The 16,374-nt window shown below is 35.8% G+C and overlaps 1 protein-coding gene and 1 pseudogene across 1 annotated transcript in view; both read left to right on the top strand.

The window, feature by feature from the left end:
• The window catches only part of USP37 (ubiquitin specific peptidase 37), a 96,106-nt gene that overhangs the window by 42,568 nt on the left and 37,164 nt on the right, over positions 1–16,374 (top strand). The window contains 3 exon segments of the mRNA NM_001313862.1: positions 10,558–10,689; positions 10,808–10,931; positions 11,597–11,787. Coding sequence (NP_001300791.1) covers positions 10,558–10,689; positions 10,808–10,931; positions 11,597–11,787 — 447 coding nt within the window.
• LOC102153720 lies at positions 1,038–1,410 on the top strand (annotated as a pseudogene).

Raw genomic sequence — 16,374 nt, 5'->3', positions numbered from 1 at the left:
CTACACCCAAGGACTTGAACTCACAACTCCAAAATCAAGAGATGCATGTTCCACTGAGCCAACCAGGTGCCCCCAGAACTAGTATTTAAAACTTTAACTCAAGAAAACTTTTTAGAAATAAAATTATTGAATCTGTACATTGAAAGAGCTCTCCCCAGGTATTGCAAAATGGAATGATCAGAACACATCTTAACTTGTTAAAGTCTAAGTCTAGACTTTAAGAAAACTGTTAGACTTTAGACTATTAAACTTTTTTAGACATTAAAGATAAGATGAGAAATCTTCAGTGCCTGCTTCAAAAATATGAAATAATTTTCAAGGGCAAGAGACAGACTTTTTTCAAGTCATCATTCAAAGGAAGACAACAAAAGAATATCGTTTTCAAGAAACTTAAGGAAAGAAAGGGTGAACAAAGATTTTTGTGCCAATCCAAGCTGCCAAGTATGCTGATTAGAGAAAATAGGTTTTGAAATGGAAGAACTCAGAAAACTATACATATGCTCTTCCTGGGGACTCTGTAGAGTGTGAGGTTCATCTAACCAAGAGGTGACAAGGGAGACATTGACAAAAGGTAGATGGTGAACGTTTTCTTTTATTTAGTTGTAGAGCTAAGATTAGAACAATGGTAGGAGGGGTGCCTGGGTGGTTCAGTGGTTGAGCATTTGCCTTTGGCTCAGGGCCGGATCCTGGATTCCTGGGATTGAGCCCCACATCGGGCTTCTTGCATGGAGCCTGCTTCTCCTCCCTCTGCCTGTGTCTTTGCTTCTCTATGTCTCTCATGAATAAATAAATAAAATCGTTTAAAAAAAAAAAAAAAGAACAATGCTGGGAACACCTGGAAGGATAGTATATAAACATTATGTCTTCTGTTAGAGAGTATGATTGTATCTACAAGAAAATGGAAAGAGAGAAAAGGAAAAGTAGAATAAACCAATTGTTTATTGGTTTAGGTAATAGGTGTGATTCGAAGGATGCCTTTAAAAATGGACAGTCTAGTTCATTTTTCTTCTTCTGGGAACAGCATCCTAGGTGTTCAGAATGGTCCAGTGTTTGACATACTGTCATAGGCTATCCTACAATACAGCCTCTAACAAAACTAGGCTGTCCCGAACCTCTGGTAATAGAATCATTTACCTTTATACCAAGAAGGTTGGGAAAGCACCAAAATATGCATGTGGCGTGTGCCCAAGCTGACTTTGAGGAATTCATGCTATGAGACCTAAAGTCCATATGACATTGTCTAAAACAAAAAAATATGTCAGCAGGGCCTATGGTGGTTCCATGTGTGCTAAGTGTGCATATGACAGGATCAAGTATGCTTTCCTTATTGAGGAGCAGAAAATCATTGTGAAAGTGGTGAAGGCCCAAGCACAGAATCAGAAAGGTAATTTAAAAGTGAAGCTTTTTTGAGTAATAAAAGAAAAAAAATAAAATGGACAGTCTAGATAGTAAAATAAGTGAGAGTTAATGACTCTATAGAAAAGTATAAATATAACTACTAGAACAAAAAATACAAACTTTTTTGAAACCAGAAGTATTTTTCTGAAACACACAAATAAGTAAAATTATAACTTGACAAAGTTGATCAGTTACATCAAGAAATGTGAATGGGCTCGGTGCACCGGTGGCTCAGTGGTTGATCGTCTCCCTTTGGCTCAGGTCATGATCTCCAGGGCCCTGGGATCAAGTCCTGCATCAGGCTCCCCTCGGAGAGCCTGCTTTTCTCCCTCTTCCTATCTCTGTCTCGCCCTGTGTCTCTCATGAATAAATAAATAAAAATTTTTTTAAAAATGTGAATGAGCTAATACATTTAATAAAAAAATATATTTTCAAGTTGGCTTATAAAGCCAACTCTATTATATACTATAGATACACCTGGTACAGTGACTTTTGAAGTTTAAAACTAGAAATTAAATATGAAACTAAATAGTCTGAAATTATTTTATCTTTTTATTAATTATTTCTCCCTATCTTATTCTGTATATTTGCCTCTTCTCAGTTTACCTACTTTTCAAGTATCCGTATTTTGTTTTTTAGCTCTCTACTTCATACAACTTTAACTTTTATCTTTATTTTTTGCTTTTGCTTTTTTTGGTTTACATTTTTCTGGGTTTTTTTTGTTTTTTTTTGTTTTTTTTTGTCTAATTTATTTCACTTAGCCTAATGCCCTCAAAATCCACCCATATTGTCAAAAATGGAAAGATTTCAATTTTTATGGCTAAATAACATTTCCACTCCATATATGTATTGCTTTGTCTTTTCATGTTCTTCCATTGATGGACACATAGATTGTTTACATATATTGGCTGTTGTAAATAATGCTGCAGTGAACATAGTGGTACATATATCTTTTTGAGCTAATGTATATATTTTTAAGATTCTATTTATTCATGAGAGATACAGTCAGAGAGACACAGGCAGAGGGAGAAGCAAGCTCCCCTCACGGAGCCCAATTCAGGACTTGATCCCAGGACCCTGGGATCACACCCTGAGCTGAAGGCAGATGCTCACCACTGAGCCACCCAGGAGTCCCATATTATTATTTTCTTTGAGTAAATAACCAGAAATGGAATTGCTGATCATAGGGTAGTTCTTTTTTTTTTTTTAAGATTTTATTTATTTATTCATCAGAGACACAGAGAGAGGCAGACACAGAGGGAGAAGCAGTCTCTGTGCAGGGAGCCTGATGAGGATTTGATCCCTAGACTCCAGGATCACGCCCTGGGCGGAAGGGAGGCGCTCAACCACTGAGCCGCCCAGGTGTCCCTATTTTTAATTTTTTTATGGAACCTCCATTCTATTTTCAATAGTGGCTACACCATTTTGTAGTCCAACAGTACACAAAAGTTCCTTTTTCTCCATATCCTCACTGATACTTATTTTTATTCTTTTTGATCTCCATCCTAACAGGTATAAGGTAGTATCTCATTGTGTTTGGTTTTTTTTTTTAAGATTTTATTTTATTTTATTTTATTTTATTTTATTTTATTTTATTTATTTATTTATTTATTTATTTATTTATTTATTTATTTATTTATTTATTTATTTATTTATTTATTTATTTATTTATTTATGAGAGAGCAAGGGAGAGAGGTGGAGACACAGGCAGAGGGAGAAGCAGGCTCCATGCAGGGAGTCTGACGTGGGACTCAATCCTTGGTTTCCAGGATCATGCCCTGGGCTGAAGGCGGCGCTAAACTGCTGAGCCACCTGGGCTGCCTCATTGTGGTTTTGATTGTGTTTCCTTGATGATTCTTGATGTTGATCTTTTCATTTATCTGTTGACCATCTGTATGTCTTCTTTGGAAAAATGTCTGTTCAGATGCACTATTCACTTTTTAATTGGATCGTTTGGGTTTTTTGCTATTGAGTTATTTGAGTTCTATTTGTATTTTGAGTATTAACCTCTTAGCAGAAAAATAATTTGCAAATATTTCTTCCATTTGGTAGATTGGCTTTTCATTGCAGTGATGGTTTCCTTTGCAGTGCAGAAGCTTTTTTAGTTTGATGTACTCCCATTTGTTCATTTCTGTCTTCTAATCCTTAGATACTATGTTTTTTTAATATTTTATTTATTGGGTATCCCTGGGTGGCTCAGCGGTTTAGCGCCTGCCTTTGGCCCAGGGCGCGGTCCTGGAGTCCCGGGATCGAGTCCCATGTTGGGCTCCTGGCGTGAAGCCTGCTTCTCCCTCTGCCCGTGTCTCTGCCTCTCTCTCTCTCTATGTCTATCATGAATTAAATATATATATATATTAAAAATAATTTATTTATTTGAGAGAGCAAGAGAGTGCATAAGCAGGAGGGAGCGGCAGAGGGAGAGAAAGAAGGAGGAGCAGACTCCTCACTGAGCGGGGAGCCTGATACGGGGCTTGATCCCAGGACCCTGAGATCCTGACTTGAGCTAAAGGCAGACACTTAAACAACTGAGCCACCTAGGTGCCCCTTAAGATATTATAATGAACAGTATAGACTTGTTCATGTAGTACACAAAAGGTTACAAACCAATATCATTTATGAATATTGATACAAGAAACCTTAAGTCAGATATTGGCATGTTCCAGTACCATATTAATAATAAATTATGACTGAATGGACTTATACCAAGATTGCAAGGTAGTTCTGTTTTAGGAAATGTATTATTATAACTCACCATGTTAATATGTCTAAAGAGAAAATCATGATTTTCTTTGTTGATATTGAAACAACCTTTGACAAAATTTAATACCGGTTTCTGCTAAAAACATTTGAAAACCATAAGAATCAGTGGATACTTTCTTAAATTGATTAAATATATATCTTAGTTTTAAAACCAATATTTAGTCAAGAGGAAGTCAAGGATACCTGCTATCTTGACTTCTATTTAATTTTGTATTGGAGATATTAGTCAATGTAGTTAGACAAGAAAAGAGGAGGCGTAAGAATTAGAAACAAAAGACCTGGAAACCGTGATGAAATTGACTGAAAGCATTAGGCAGATAGCTGGATTGGAAATTAACATACAGAATAGTTTTGCATGTTAATACAAATAATCAGGTGGAGATAATGAACAAAAGACCTCATTTATAATAACAAGAAAGTTTATAGATATATAGATAGATTATGTACATATATACATATACATACATATACATATGTTATGTGTATAAAGAAATGTAACAATTGTTTAGGGACATGAGGCGCTCAGTGGTTGAGCATATGCCTTCGGCTCAGGGCATGATCCTGGGGTCCTGGGATCGAGTCCCACATTGGGCTCCACCACACAGAGCCTGCTTCTCCCTCTGCCTGTGTGCCTTTCTCTCTGTGTCTCTCATGAATAAGTAAATAAAAATCTTAGGAAAAAAAAAAACTATTTAAAACTAAATGAAGAAAGCTACAAAATACTTCAAAAAAATACAAAGTAAACTTAAATACATGTAAACCATGCATGTTCTTGGTGAGGATGTCTTAGCATGGTCAAGCTGTAGTTCTCCCTAAAATAATTTGTAAGTTTGATATGATCTCAATAAAAAGAACAAATAGTTTTTTTATGGAGATAGATCAGTTGATGTATTTGTGTGTGGTAGTTCATATGGAAAAATATACACAGAAAAATAGCTAGGCAAATACTAGGAAAAAATAGCAAGGGTGGAGAGAATAGCCCTCTATATTAGAAATGCTGTAAAATCAATGTAATTAACATAGCTTAGTACTGATACTGAATAGACACAGGTTAGTGGAACAGAACAGAAAGTCCAGGGACAAAGAAGGATTTTTTTTTTAAATAAATGAAGTTGGATTATCTATATAGCTATTTTGAAAAAAAAATACAGTTAGATTCATCTCTCAACTGTACACAAAAATAAATTACAAATTAATTAGGGCCCTAAATTTATTTTTAAGATTTATTTATTCATGAGAGACAGAGAGAGAGGCAGAGACACAGGCAGAGGGAGAAGCAGGCTCCATGCAGGGAGCCCGACGTGGGACTCGATCCTGGACTCCAGGATCACACCCCGGGCTGATGGCAGTGCTAAACCGCTAAGCCACCGGGGCTGCCCAGGGTCCTAAATTTTAAAAATGGAACTTTAAATACTAGAACCTTGGAGTGAATTTCTCTATAATGCTGGTATAGGGAAATGCTTTGTAACTATGACTCAAAATCAGGATTCAATAAAAGATTGATAAATTTGTGTACATAAAAATTATGTTTTTCATGACCAAAAACATAAACTAAGAAAATTTGGGAGCAAATCTTTGTAGCATGTATCATAAATATAGTGCTGATTTCTCTAAAATACAAAGAAGTTTAAAAATTGACAGAGGAAGAAGATACCCGGTAAAGTGGTAGAGCTCCAAGGTTCCATCTGTTCACAGAAATATTGACAGCTCAAGCAAAACTATCAGAATCAACTTTGTCAGAACTCTGGAAAACAGGTTCACGACAACCAAGCAAATACTAAGTCAAGAAAAAGGCAATTTTGAAATAGGAAATTGGGACATTTTAAAACCTTTGTGTATGGTGGAAAATTTTGAAAAACATGCACATGCCTAGGATTCATGCTCAGGTAAAACCTTAGAAGTCATGAAACTTTCACTTCTGTCTAATCTGTAGACTCAGTGCAAGCAGAACTTGAAGGCTAAGGCAGTTTATACTTGATGCACATAAGCACCCAAGGAGTGAGTGTTCCAGCACAATGCCAGTCTTCAAAGTCTGGGAGAAGTTTTTTCTTTTTGTTGTTTTTCTATCACTTTTTTCCTTCCTCTTCCTTCTCCTTTTTTTTTTTTCCTCCTTTTCTCTCTCTCTCTCCTCCTGGTGTTCAAGGAAATCTGTCAAAACATTAGCTAAATACAAGTCAAAGGAACAGAGACTTCGGAGACCACACACGACAAATAACAACAGACTACAAAATGAGTTCCGAAAACTCACTAAACTCATAGCTATGGCAGACAACAAAAAATTCTGGGGAGAGAGAAGAATCTGTTTTCCGTAGTTACCATATTATATTCAAAGTATTCAGCTTTCAGTATAAAACTTAAAAACACTCAGAGAAACAAAATATAGCCCATTGGTAGGAGAAATTAAACTCTTCCTGAGGAAGTATAGACATTAGACTTAATAGACAAATTTAGTTACTTTTTATTTTTTTAGAGAGAGTGAGTGTATGCATGTGCAAGCAGAGAGGAGAGGTTATGAGAGAATCTTAAGCAGGCTCCACACACAGCATGAAGCCTGATGCAAGGCTTTATCTCATGACCCTGAGGTCATGACCTGAGCGGAAATCAGGAGTCAGACCCTTAACTGAGCCACCCAGGTGCTCCTATAGACAAAATATTTAAAGAAACTGCAAGTAGAAAAACACTTGTAAAATAATAGCTGAAGATCATTAATATTTCACTTTCAATAATGGATAGAATGTATGGACAGAAAAATCAATAAGGAAACATAGGACTTGACCAATACTATAAACTGCCTAGCTCTTGTGGACGTAGATAGAACACTCCACCCAACAACAGCATAACACATTCTTCTCAAATGCACATGAAACATTCTCTAGGAGAGATCATATGCTAGGCTACAAAATAAGTCTCCGTTTTAAAGGTTTGAAACCATCTAAAAGATCTTCTTGAACCACAGTAGAATGAAGCTGGAAATCAGTTATAAATGGAAAACGAAATATGTAGAAATTAAGTAAACACACTCTTAACCAATGAAGTCAAAGAAGAAATCACAAGGGAAATTTAAAAATACTTATAGATGAATTAAAGCTCTAGCAGGATACCAGAATTGATGGGTTACAGCAACAGAAGGGAAATTTATAGCAGGTAACACCTACATTAGTAAGTAAGTGAGGTTGTGAAGAAGTTAGAACCTTTGTACTTTGGTAATGGGATTGAGTGCCACATCAGGCTCCCTACAGGGAACCTGTTTCTCCCTCTGCCTATATCTCTGCACCTCTCTCTGTGTCTCTCATGAATAATCTTTTTTTTAAAAAAAAAAAATGGTTAAATGGTAAGTTTTATGTGTATTTTATCATGATTTTTTTAAAAATGACCTCAAGTGAAAAATCTAACTTTACACCTTAAGGAACTAGAATAAGAAGAGCAAACTAAACCCAAAGGTAGCAGAAGGAAGGGAACAATAAAGATGAGAGAAGAGATAAAATAGAGACTAGAACAAGAGAAAATTAATAAAACCTAAAGTCAATTCTTTGAAAAATCAACAAACCTTTATCTGACAAAAAGAGAAGACTCACATAACTAAAATCAGAAACGCAAGTGAGTATATTACTATTACCAACCTTACCAAAATAAAAAGGATTTTAAGACAATACTATGGTTTTACCATCAAATTAGATAACTAGATGACATGGGCAGATTTCTAGAAATAAGGGAGAATTGTGCAGCTCTGAAAAAGAAAGTGGAAAAAGTTGAAGGTATGTGAACTCAAAGCCAAAATGAGATATCATTTTACACCCACTAAGGTGGCTATAATTTTAAAAAAGAAACCTGAGAATAACAAAGTATGTGTTTAGGTTTTTAAAAAGTCACTCAAAAGTACACACTATACATTCTGTATTTTGTTTTTTATGAAAAAAGAAGAAATAAGAAAATGCGCATTTGCTTATATGTATACATAAAATATTTAAAATGTTTAAAATATACTGTATTTAATATTTTTTATTTAGAGTATAATACACAGTATTTGAATATAAATTTTATGTATTACATATATAGATACTTCTTATATTTTAAGTTTCTGTGTCTTCAAGTTCACTAGTATTTCCTTCAGTATCTAATCTGCTAGTAATCTCATTCATTTTTTAAAATATTTTATTTATTTATTCATGAAAGACACAGAGAGAGGCAGAGACATAGGCAGAGGGAGAAGCAGGCTGCATGCAGGGAGCCCGATTTGGGACTCAATCCCGGGACTCTGGGATCATGCTGAGCCAAAGGCAGACAGACACTCAAGCGCTGAGCCACCCAGGTGTCCCTAGTAATCTCATTCAATGATATTTTCATCTGTTGTGTTTTCCATCTCTAAAATTAATCTAGAGTTCTTTTATATCTTGTTTCTTTCATCTTAGGTCTATGTTTTTCTTTGTACCTGTGATCATATGAAGCAGATTAGCTGATTTTTTTAAAGATTTTATTTATTTATCATGAGAGACACAGGCAGAGATGTAGAGGGAGAAGCAGGCTCCCCATGGGGAGCCTGATGTGGAACTTCATCCCAGGACCCCAGGATCATGGCACTGAGCCACCCAGGCATCCCTGTAATAGCTGTTTTAAATCTGTAATTGGGTTTGATTATTCTGAGACTTGTGTTTAAGCTCTTTGGTGTCAGATCTATTCTAAGACTAATTCAATGCCTTTCCTAAAGCATAGCTCCTCTGGGATTTCTAATAATGTCCTCTGAGTTCACCTAGATCTCTCCACTCTGGTGGGAACTCCAACAGTTTTGGGTCCTACATAAGCTCCGGGAATTATTCTGCTAGTAGCTCCCCAATAGTTATTCTTTTCCTTGAAGTTCTTGCCTAGTATCACAGGGTTTTACCCTAAGCTTACACAGGTTCATATTCAGCCGAATGCTCAACAGACTGCATATTTCTGGAGCTCTTCCTTTGCATAGCTCCCTCCTCTCAGGTACTCTGTCCCAGAAATTTTAGCGACCTCAGTCTATCAAACTCCAGTTTCTTTCAACTCAGCATGATTTCTGGGCTCTGTTTGACTACTCCTCCCTGGACTGCAGTTTACAAATTGCCTGTAGCCAGAAACCCTCTGTAATGGTAGGATTCACACTGTTTGTTTCCCTTCTCTTAAGGATCACAGATTTGCACTGCCTATTCAATATTTTATCCATTTTTTTCGTTGTTTATGGCAGTAGGATAACCCCAGACCCTGATACTTTCTCATAGTCTGATGTGTAAATTCTCCAAGGTATTCAAAATTGACATCACCAGTGATTAGCACAAGAATATCATGTACCTCTGAATGTGATACCCTTGGAAGGACACAGTATCACTAGGTGTCACTCTGCTTTTCCAGCCTGGACTGAATCTCATCATGAAGAAATAGCAAACCCAACATGAGGAACAGTCCATTAAAAAATAGTTGTGGGGGTAAGGGAGGTTGTATTCTTCAGAAATGGCAGTGTCTCAAAAGAGAAAGCTGAAGATGTATTCCAGATTAAAAAACAACAACAACAACAACTAAATGCATTATGCTATTCTGGATTGAATCTTGTGCTTAAGCACGAGTGTGTATGCTATGAAGAACATTATTGAATCAATTGACAAAATTGGATTAAAGTATGTTAGATAAAGAGTATGTCAGCATTAAATTTTATAATGCTGGTAACTCATTATATAAGAGAATCTTCTTGTTCTTGTGAAATACACACTGAAGTATTTAGGGCTAAAGGGTTATTTATACAACTTACTCTCGCATGGTTCAGGAGAAATACAGAGATGCACCAAATGGTAAAGCATATAGTACAAAAGATTAACAATTGGTGAATAGGGATAAGGAGTATTCTTGTGCAACTGTTCTTGAGAGTTTGGGAATGTTTTCTAATAAAAAAATTTTTTTAAATATGTGCTTTAGGAAAGTGTTTGGCAATACCCATTAAGTCTAAACACATATATCCTATGACCCAGCAGTTCCACTCTGGGCATACACTAAACAGAAATAAGTAAGCTATATCTCAATGGAAAAATTAAAATTATAAATAAGAACAAATAGCTCTTTGGATAAGTCCCCAGTTCTTTTTAGCATTCCTTTGAAAATGTATAATTTTCCTTGTTATAATGCAGTGGTATTCAAAGTATAGTCCCCAGACCAACAGAATCAACATCAGCTGAAATCATGTTAGAAATGCAGTTTTGCACCGTCTCTTTCTAGACCTACGGTTTCTAAGTCAGAAACTGTAGTTGGGGCCCAGGGACCCAGCAATACATATTCTAATAAGTCCTCCATGTGATTCTGATGTGTGTTATACTGGTGATTCCCTATTTTAATGAACATATGTCAGGAACTTCAGTCTTCAAAAGTACTATTTTTTTTTTTCATTTTCAGCTTCTCCAATTTGGGAAATACCTGCTATATGAATGCTATTTTACAATCTCTGTTTTCACTCCAATCATTTGCAAATGACTTGCTTAAGCAAGGTATCCCATGGAAGAAAATTCCCCTCAATGCTCTTATCAGGTAATTGTTAAATTCTTACTAAGAAACCTTTTACCTTATGTGCTATTGTTAACAGTCTTTAAAATATCATGCTAACCAAACTTATGTAAAACATCACTAAACTTTCTTGTTTTAACAGACGCTTTGCACACTTGCTTGTTAAGAAAGATATTTGTAATTCAGAGACCAAAAAAGATTTACTCAAGAAGGTTAAAAATGCCATTTCAGCTACAGCAGAAAGATTCTCTGGTTATATGCAGAATGTGAGTACTAATTGTTTTTAAACACTTTAGAGATAAGGGAAATTAAATGATTTTAATGTATTATCTAATTTCTACTTTAAAATGAGATTTATGTACATGTGTTCATCACAAGTTGAAAAACCTAAGGACTTATAGTAAGATTTAATATGACTCTTCTGTGTGTTTTATCATATTTTAATAATTTGGATACCATTTGCCATTATAGGAACTTGGGCTATTTTAGCTTTTACAAAGGCTATTTTAGAAAAAATACTTTATCTTAAAGGGCTGATTGATTTATTCAGTCATGCCAATCCAATTGGTGGTTAAAAATATAAAATCCGTCATTGTTTTTTTTTTTAATTTTTATTTAAATTCAATTTAGTTAACTTATAGTGTTGTATGTATTAATAACACTATATGTTATATGTGTAATACAGCATACAACACTGTACAATAATATAGCGCATATTAGCTTTAGAGGTAGAATTTAGTGATTCATCAGTTGCAGTGTCATTTGTTCTTATTCACAAATATGTTCCCCCTAATGGCTAGAGTAAATCTGACCTTTTTCACATATGGTGCTGACCTCCAAGAGCTATAGTTGTATAAATCACAGTGTTTGGAAGCTATTCTTGTGACAGAAGGATTTTGATCTTATGATTAAAGATATTGTGCTTTCTTAGGATGCTCATGAATTTTTAAGTCAGTGCTTAGACCAGCTGAAAGAGGACATGGAGAAGTTAAATAAAACTTGGAAGACTGAACCTGTTCCTGGAGAAGAAAATTCACCAGATATTTCAGCCACCAGGGTGTACACTTGCCCTGTTATTACTAACTTGGAGTTTGAAGTTCAGCACTCCATCATCTGTAAAGCGTAAGTAGACTCTAAGAGAGCTCTTTGCCCTTTTAATTCTTTATAGTATGTGATTAAAATTTTTCTAGAAGGTTTTAGTTCTTATCTTCCTTTTTTGTGTTGTAAGGACACAATAAATGCATAGGTTCTACCAAACGTCTCCTTTCAGTGTCCTCATCTTCTATAAAAATGTTTTATAGGGTGAGAACTAAGGAAAACTTGACTGTTTTCTCATGTACTTTATTTTTTTTTTTAATTTTTATTTATTTATGATAGTCACAGAGAGAGAGAGAGAGGCAGAGGCACAGGCAGAGGGAGAAGCAGGCTCCATGCACCGGGAGCCCGACGTGGGATTCGATCCCGGGTCTCCAGGATCGCGCCCTGAGCCAAAGGCAGGCGCTAAACCGCTGCGCCACCCAGGGATCCCTCTCATGTACTTTAGTGCTGACTAAACACTAAATTTTGATCTATAAGTTTGTTCTTATGAGTTTTTTTTTCTTTTAATCTCTGTGTGGAATAATGAGTACTTTGGGAATACTTTTTCCCTGAAAAGACTCTGCTCCTGTTGCTTATTTTATTAAATCAAATTGTTTTTATTAAAAATGGGGTTTTTTTTACAAGATCAAAATTTGTTTTTAACTTTTGCAATCCTTTTTAATTTATTAATGTTTATATTGATTATTTGGACTTTCTATATTTAGTTAATTTCCATGCTCATTACCAAGACTTTTATACCATGCATTTCTTCTTTTTTTTTTTAAAAGATTTTTTTTATTTATTCATGAGAGACACAGAGGCAGAGACATAGGCAGAGAGAGAAGCAGGCTCCCTGCGGGGAACCTGATATGGGACCCGATCCCAGGACCAGGATCACACCCTGAGCCAAAGGCATAGATGCTCAACCGCTCAGCTACCCGGGCGTCCCTATACCATGCATTTCACATCAAAAGGATCTGTTTTGATTAATTTTTCAGTTATTGTACTACATATCTGAAAATGTTTTTCTTAGAATGGAATTCTTCTGTTTAAGAATTATTTTTGTGGCTTTCACATGAGTTAATACAGAATTATTGAATCACATATAGCCTTTCCCCCTTAATATCTTACATACACTGTCTCATCATGTGCTATATTACTTTGTGACATTTGGGAGACCTGATTTTGTGAGTAATCTTTTTCTTCCTGAAAATCTGTGATATTCTTTATTTTTGAAATTCACATTTTCACAAGTTTACATTTAAGTATTTTGTTTAATTTTGCCTTTAACACGATGGAGCTTTCTCATCTGAAAAATTTGGGATTTTCTTCTGCGCAAGAAAACTATTCTCTGAATATTGCTTCTCTTTCATTTATTTTTGAGAAATTTATTTAGAAATACTCAAAACCCATATATTGGCTATCCGTTGTGTCTTGCATATTCTATTTTTCTTAGACTGTTCATGAGGTCTCTTTCAGTTACAACATTCTAATAATTGTGACTAGGATTTTGAACATTCACGTGGATGCTATAAAAATAGTTTTTTTTTTTATCACTAGTGTGTGACATTTCTTGTCTTCATAATTTCGTCAGTCTTTTTATTAAAATTATTTTTACAAGAAAAAGTCCAGGTCTTATAAATATAGTCCATCTCCTTGTAAAAGCTAGAAAAGCCTACCAGTAGTTAATAATATGGTAGCCAATTATCTTTCCTTTTCTTCTAATGAACTTTCCAAACAAATTTGTTCAAGTTAGAGAAGCAAAGTTATTTAATTGTGATTGTATCATTTAATTGTGGGGGTGCCAACCAAATTTGTTTTGATAGGAAAATTTCAATGGCCTCTGACATGAACAGCTATAGGCAGCACAAGAAGACAGAAGGCAACATCAAAGTAGTGGCTGCTGTACTGTTTCAACAGCATCAGTCAGGCACTCCACTTGTGTGGCACCCAGATGTTGGGTGTACATTTGAGGAGTACATGCACCATGCATGAAGTAACAAGTCTCGTGAAATGTACACACACCAGGTGGCCAGGCTGAGCAGTGGCCCAAGAGTGTGGCAAATATGGGAGGCAGCAAGGTTCTATGAGGCCACAGCAGCAGTGGTACAACTACCTCCTTAAAGGCCTTGCTTTAGTTACTGTATTAGCAAGTTTCTTTAAGACATTTTGTTAAACACAAAATAGTTTTTGACTGAAGGAAGATTGCATACGCCTCAAATTATAATTTTCATTGTTTAGCCTCTGTCCCATCTCACTGTAGGGTTAGTTTGGCCAGTTTGCCAAATGTACTTATTTTTTATTTTTATTATTTTTTTTAAAGATTTTATTTATTCATGAGAGACACAGAAAGAGAGACAGAGACACAGGCAGAGGGAGGGGAAGGAGGCTTCATGCAAAGAGCCTGATGTTTGACTCAATCCCAGGACTCGGGGATCAGGCCCTAAGCCAAAGGCAGACACTCAACCGCTGAGCATCCAGGTGTCCCTGTACTTATTTTTTAAAACTGTTGTGGGTTGTTTTTTTTTTTTTTTTTTTTTAAGATTTTATTTAAGAGGAGGAGACAGACTGAGTGCAAGAGCGCAAGAGCAGAGGGAGAGGGAAACAGACTCCTGCTGAGCAGGGGCCTGATGTGGGGCTCAATCCCAGGACCCTGGGATCATGACCAGAGTCAAAGGCAGACACTTAACTTACTGAGCCACCCAGGTGCCCTGAACTGTTCTAGTTTAAATGGACTTATTTTCAGTTAAATTATAAGGTGTTTCAGTATAATAATGTATTATTGAATATGAGGAATTCTCCATTCAAAGAACTTAAATTTAAAAAAAAACTAAAATTACCTAAAATTAAGTACTTAATATTTTCCATAAAACCTTCTGTAGTCTTTCCTATCTCAGTAATAACAGTTTCATACTTAGAATTTATCAGCCCCAAAATGTGGTATATTTCTTAATTCTTCTCTTTCTCTCATATCCCTACATCTTATATGTCAGGAAATCCTTTCAACTTTTCCTTCAGAGTACATCCAGAATCTGATCTCTTGCCACTATTCTGATCAAATCCACTATCATCTCTTGCCTGAAGCATTGGAATACCTTCTAAACTGGTCTCTGTGTTTCTATACTGTCTCTCTCTAGTCTTTTTAAAACACATTAGCCAGAGTGATCCATTTGAAGTGGAAGTAGTTTGTGTTAGCCTTCTCTTCATAACCTGTAAAATAAAAGCTGAAATTCTTACGGTAATGTGCAAAATCCCCTCTGGTCTGTTTTTCAGCAGTCCCTCTTCCCCCAATTAACTCTGACTTCTGCTATCACTCTTTTCCTCTTTCTCATTCTGTTCCTTCCAAATTAGCTTCCTTGCTTTTTTTTTTTTTTTTTTTTTTTTTCAAAAATGCTAGATCCTGGTACCTAAGGGCTTTTTTTTTTTTTTTCCCCCTAAGGGCTTTTTTCACTTAGTGTTTCCTTTATCTCAAATTCTCTTTCCCCATATTCCCCTCTATATCTTTATGTAAAAGCCACTTGCTCAGTAAAAGCCTTTTCTAGGCATTTACCCTATTTAAATTCCAACCATCTACTCTGATCTTTACTTTTTTTTTTCCCTTTCTCGCTTACCACTTTAGCATACCATACATACTTCTTTTTTATTGTCTTTTTCTCCAGTATAGCTTTGTGCAGGGAGGTATTTTATCTTGGATTTGTTCATTGCTGTAACCTCAGTGCTACTAGAAGAGTTTCTGGCATTTAGGAGGTGTATTTTAGTGATGCCTAAGAAATTGCCCAAATTTATCAGCTTAAAACAATATTTATTAACTCACAGTTCCGTGGGCCAGAAGTCTAGGCAGGGTGTGGCCAAGTTCTCTGTTCATGGTATCAGAAGACTGAAGTCAAGGTGTTGCTTGTTCTCATCTGGATCCCCCTCTAAGCTCATTAAGGTTGTGGGCAGAATTTAGTTCCTTATGATTGTAGTACTGAAGTCCTCATTTTCTTGCAGGCTATTGGCTGCAACTACTCATTTCCTAAAGGCTGCCTATAGTTTCATGCTATGTGGCTTTCATAGGCAGTTCACAGCAGTGCTCTTTGCTTTCTTTCAGGTCAGCAGTACATGTGTGACTTTGAATCCTTGATTTCCTCTGTTTGAGACCTCTGGACCCAGATTTAAAAAGCTCAAGTGATTAAGTCTGACCCACTCAGATAATCTCTTTTTTTTAATCAACTCAGCATTAAGATTAGTAACATTAATCATATCTGCAAAATCTTTGTCATGTAAAGTAACATCATGAGAGTGAAAGCTCATTTTGGTTACAAGTTCTCTTAAAGGGGATGGAATTATACAAAGGGCAAGGGTCATCTTAGAATTCTGCCTATTAGATAGAGACACTCAAATATTTGTTGAATAAAGAATATACTTTTATGGTCCCCCGTCTTCAACTGTGGCAGTAGAGAACTGGGGCAAGAGATTGAATATTACTATAAATGCTGATATGCAGACAGAAGGAAGAACGTCAACTAAAGCTATTTAAAATTAAAAGAAATGAATTTGCTTCCAGATAAATACGGTGTTTCGATCTCTGATCCCATTTTTAAAAATTCTATAGAAATATATCCAGTGGGATCCCTGGGTGGCGCAGTGGTT

Source organism: Canis lupus, chromosome 37, assembly GCF_011100685.1.
Source record: "Canis lupus familiaris isolate Mischka breed German Shepherd chromosome 37, alternate assembly UU_Cfam_GSD_1.0, whole genome shotgun sequence".
In the NCBI taxonomy this organism is placed as follows: domain Eukaryota; kingdom Metazoa; phylum Chordata; class Mammalia; order Carnivora; family Canidae; genus Canis; species Canis lupus.
The sequence above is the reverse complement of the archived record's forward strand: the minus strand, read 5'-3'. Positions and strand labels throughout refer to the sequence as shown.